At 33.7% G+C, this 4075-nt stretch overlaps 1 protein-coding gene across 2 annotated transcripts; it reads right to left on the bottom strand.

Moving 5' to 3' along the window:
* Window positions 1-1411: 1411 nt before the first annotated feature.
* On the bottom strand, window positions 1412-3711 carry LOC129322947 (protein SPIRAL1-like 1). 2 transcript variants are annotated; one of them, XM_054969415.1, is made up of 3 exons: window positions 3584-3711; window positions 2338-2565; window positions 1412-1721 (listed from the first exon to the last, which is right to left on the bottom strand). In XM_054969415.1, the coding sequence occupies exons 2-3, from the start codon at window positions 2554-2556 to the stop codon at window positions 1632-1634; spliced, it is 309 nt and encodes a 102-aa protein (XP_054825390.1). In that variant the 5' UTR covers window positions 2557-2565; window positions 3584-3711; the 3' UTR covers window positions 1412-1631. The 2 variants fall into 2 exon arrangements, with proteins under 2 accessions (XP_054825390.1, XP_054825389.1); XM_054969414.1 differs by having other exon boundaries at window positions 2338-2569; window positions 3584-3685.
* Window positions 3712-4075: the final 364 nt, after the last annotated feature.

The following is a 4075-nucleotide window of genomic DNA, read 5'->3' as shown; positions in this document are numbered from 1 at the left end:
TTGAGATAAATCACTTAGTACACAGCAGTCATATTATTTTTCCGCCGTCTTTTGCATAAGTGACAATTTTCACATCTCGACCCGCAAGACTTCAACCTTAACTCTTATACCGAAATTTCTTAAATGGACAGTATTGTTCAGGACACACATTCTCTCTTCCCCCCCACCCTTCCCCCCTGTTAAGAAATAGTGAACTACCATGGATTTTTAATTTTATGGTATACTTAAATAATTAATGTCAATTTGTTTTTTTTAATTAAAAAAAATGGTAAGTTTCACTCTCAAGCTTGGGCTTGAGTACAAACCCAACTTCATCCACCTTGAATTAGTGCAGGTAAATTAATATCAACGACCAGAATACATGATACCGCGGGGTTATTGCTATGATGAAATTTGAGCCATTGAGTTTTAACGGGGGAAGACGAAAATATCAAATTAAATTTAAATAATGATTAAAAGTTTTGGAGATTTAAAATATGGACCAAAAAATTTTCAATGCATTAGTCCAAAAGTTTGATATTCTGATCACATGATTTATAACTATCAAAAAAAAAATTTTGCTAATGAAATTTGTTAATTTACGAAAGAAAAATTTGTCAAAAATTCCAGTGATTTGCTACTCTACTTTTATTTATAATTGTCAAAACATGAATTTGCAAGGAAAATTCGTTAATTTTTTAAGAAAAATAATTTTCAAATGATGATATATATATATATATATATATATGTCAAGTTTTATTTTGACAAATGGGCAAATCTTACGTGCAATTTTTTGTTTGAGAGTTGCAAATCATAAAATAAAAATAACGAACTTCTAGACCAATAAAGGACTTTTAGTTCTTATTTTAGATTAGACTAAAATATTTATTTAATCCTTTAATTTTATACAAAATTTTATTTTAGTATTTTAATTTTATAAAACATCTTTTCAATCTTATAACTCTACCACCCGTGTTTTGATGACTCAAATTCCACATAATAAGGAAAAAGCTTGTGATTGTTACATTTAGGACCAAAGATTTTACCTACAAACTTTCGTTAATAATTTTGAACCCCTTAGAAGGAAGAAATTAGAGCAAATTAACAAACAATATCTGCCAACATATAAAAATCAAAAGCAATTATGCAATTGAAAGTTAAAACATTGCTTCTGAGACAGACAGTTCTGTAATAGGCAGCATGTGCATTAAAATACAGTATCCCTAATCCCTAAATTTGAACCCATTAAAGGAAAAAACCTAGAGCAAGATAACAGAAAAATATCTGCCAAACAGCACTAGAAAGTTAAAATATTGCTTCTGACAGGCAGTTCTGTAACAGACATCTTGTGCGTGTAAAATAGTGCCCCTAAATTCTGAAACCATTAGAAGAAATTGAAGCAATATGACAGAAAAATATCTGCCAACAGATAAAAATCAAAAACAAATATGAAGTTAAGATATTGCTTCTGACAGACAGACAGACAGACAGTTCAGTAATAGACATTTTGTGCATTTAAAATATAGTACTGATTGGAATCTCCCAGCAACCATAACCTATATTTCATCAATACATCATATGTTCCACAATGTTTCCAAGGTTTGAAATCGAAAAGAAGGCTTTCTCGAAGCAAAAGCTGCACAACTGAGATATCATTTTCCTTCACCAGGCCCTCCTCCAAACAGGTAGCCCAGAGAAGAGCCGCCACCAGGTGCAGCATGGACTTTGGTTGAGGGTCGGTCCTGCATCAGAAATGCAGAAAGAAACTTACCAATCGCAACATGCGGATGACAAACTGAGAAACAAATGTAGAATTTTCAAAGAACAGCGTATGAGACAAAAGAAAACCCCAGCAACAAGATATTCATCAACCTGTCTACCATACTATATATGAATCAGATCTCATAGTTTTCTTGGTATATGAATGATTATTGATGGAGAACCCAGTCAAAATCAGATCATTACATGCATTAGGCAACGAGAGTGCAGGCGCAAATCAACCAAGAGTCTAATCCACATTGTTATTTTTGTTTCCCCGAAATTTTGTGCCACAACATTACAACCAATGGTATGAACTCATTTATCTTAAATGCCACCAATTTAGAACTTAGCAAGAAAAAGAAATAATCATCTATGTGACTATGATGCCACCGTATTGCAGGAAAAGCAAACAGATAAAGCAACAGAATCTAAAGCAAAAATGCAATTGGACAGTCAGATGTCTCCAAAATAACCTTCTTAGGGCCCATAATATCAGAACTAGTGCTGTTCATGACATTGCAAACACTTCTGAAATAAAGTTATATCATTGACACTTAAATTAGGAAGGAAGTAAACAAATTAAAGCACAAGTAATACCGTGATGAAGTTGCCAGTGTTCTGGCCATCAGCAGAATTACTATGAATCCCAGCAGGAATCTGCTTGGTCACATCTACTGGTTGAGGTTTTGAAGGAGGCTTATTAATTACAGGTGCTTCAGCTTGAGCATCACTTCTTACTGGTTTTGGAGCCTCACCATCGCCAAAAAGATAGCCCAATGAACTTTGTCCACCACCACTGCTAACTCCACGACCCATGCTCTTAAACTGCCTTTGGAGGTCAAATAATTGCCCAAGAAAAGATTAATAAATATAGTAATTAAGAAAGAAAAGGAAAATAAACCAAGATACTCAGAAAAAAAAAATCATGAAAACATCTGTCACTTTTTAGTGGATTTCAAGTGCATAGAGCATGAATCAAATGTGTCTGTGTACGCCCCATGAAAAGCACGTTGTTTTACACTTTCTTCAAGCAAAAGGGATCCTAACCATGAGTGCCAACCCAGTGACAATAAGCCATAGATAGCTTAATCAAGATGAAATGTTGCATGCAATTAACTTGACCCCAGACCTTGTTCCCACTGCTATCTTTTGCTGCGTATTTTGTAACATTTTGTGACCTTGAAAGGTTTAAAAATTATGGGGTGGAAGGTGAAAAAACCGAGGGGCAGTTCCTTGTGCTTTATGGCAATACAAAAGTAACATCAACTCCAAAGTTTGGTTTACAGATCGAGATAAAAAGGCAATGAAGCCTGGGCAAGTAAGCATTTCTTTGATCATCAAAATCCCTTTATCTCATGAACATAGTTTTAGTAACCTCAATCTGAAAATAATCCCCCGCCATAAATCACAAGCCGCTTGAGAAGACAATGACATCACAACCCCTAACAATATCAATTAATTCCTCATAAGACTAAATATTTTCATCCACTTAACATACGAAAGCCCATAAACCAATCCAAATGCAAAGATAGAGCCAACGGAAAGCTAAGCAAGATAATGAAAGACGCTACAGTGTCACTACCCACTAAACATAGAACATTCAAAAGTAATCAAAATGTCCGCATGGATCCAGATAAAAAAACGTAAAAGCACCTTGCAGACCACGGAAACAAGGAAAGTGCCGTCAAAAATCAAAATTAAACCAAACAGGAAGAAACAAGAAGAAGAAAACGCCGGAATGAGTAACAGAAAACGATTTCAAGCCCAAAACACAAACACTAAAAGCTTAATTGAAACACAGATCTGAGAATCGGAAGAAGAGTGAAGAGATTAGAGAGGTCACCGGCGGTGGAATCAGATCTGGAGGGAAGCAAGACGAGCACAAAAGCAGAGAGAGCGATACAGTTCATTAAAATGCATACATTATAAACAGGTGTTATCAGCGACTACATTGTAATAATAATAATAAAAAAAACCCGAAACATTCACATTTAATTAATTAGCTTACTGAACATATATTCTCTTCTTACTTGAGAAAATTTATTATTAATTAATTGAAAATTCATAATAAATATTTCCTTATATTTTCTCTTTATCATGTAGAAGCAAAAATGACAAAATAAAGTGTCTATTACAGTTTCTTTTTATCATTGTTTGTGTATGTAAATATGAAGAAATTTTTTTATGAGCTCGATACATGTTATCATGTTATCGGTGGACCATGCAACAAAAACATGTGTTATTTTTGTGAATGGAAATATAAAATGATTTTGTCATTGATAATGATAAGCAGAGAAATGACAATAAATATAATAGGCATTTTATTTGAAATATA

This window comes from Prosopis cineraria, unplaced genomic scaffold, assembly GCF_029017545.1.
Source record: "Prosopis cineraria cultivar Desert tree isolate PC_DT_omini unplaced genomic scaffold, ASM2901754v1 PC10, whole genome shotgun sequence".
Lineage (NCBI taxonomy): Eukaryota > Viridiplantae > Streptophyta > Magnoliopsida > Fabales > Fabaceae > Prosopis > Prosopis cineraria.
This window is presented reverse-complemented; position numbering and strand designations above follow the sequence as displayed.

Bases quoted from the DNA above. Each gene is read 5' to 3' on its own strand.
- LOC129322947 (XM_054969415.1), bottom strand. From the start codon at position 2,556: ATGGGTCGTGGAGTTAGCAGTGGTGGTGGACAAAGTTCATTGGGCTAT. The intron at 1,722-2,337 runs GTATTACTTGTG...TTTCTGATGCAG, and splicing joins ACACTGGCAACTTCATCACG to GACCGACCCTCAACCAAAGT.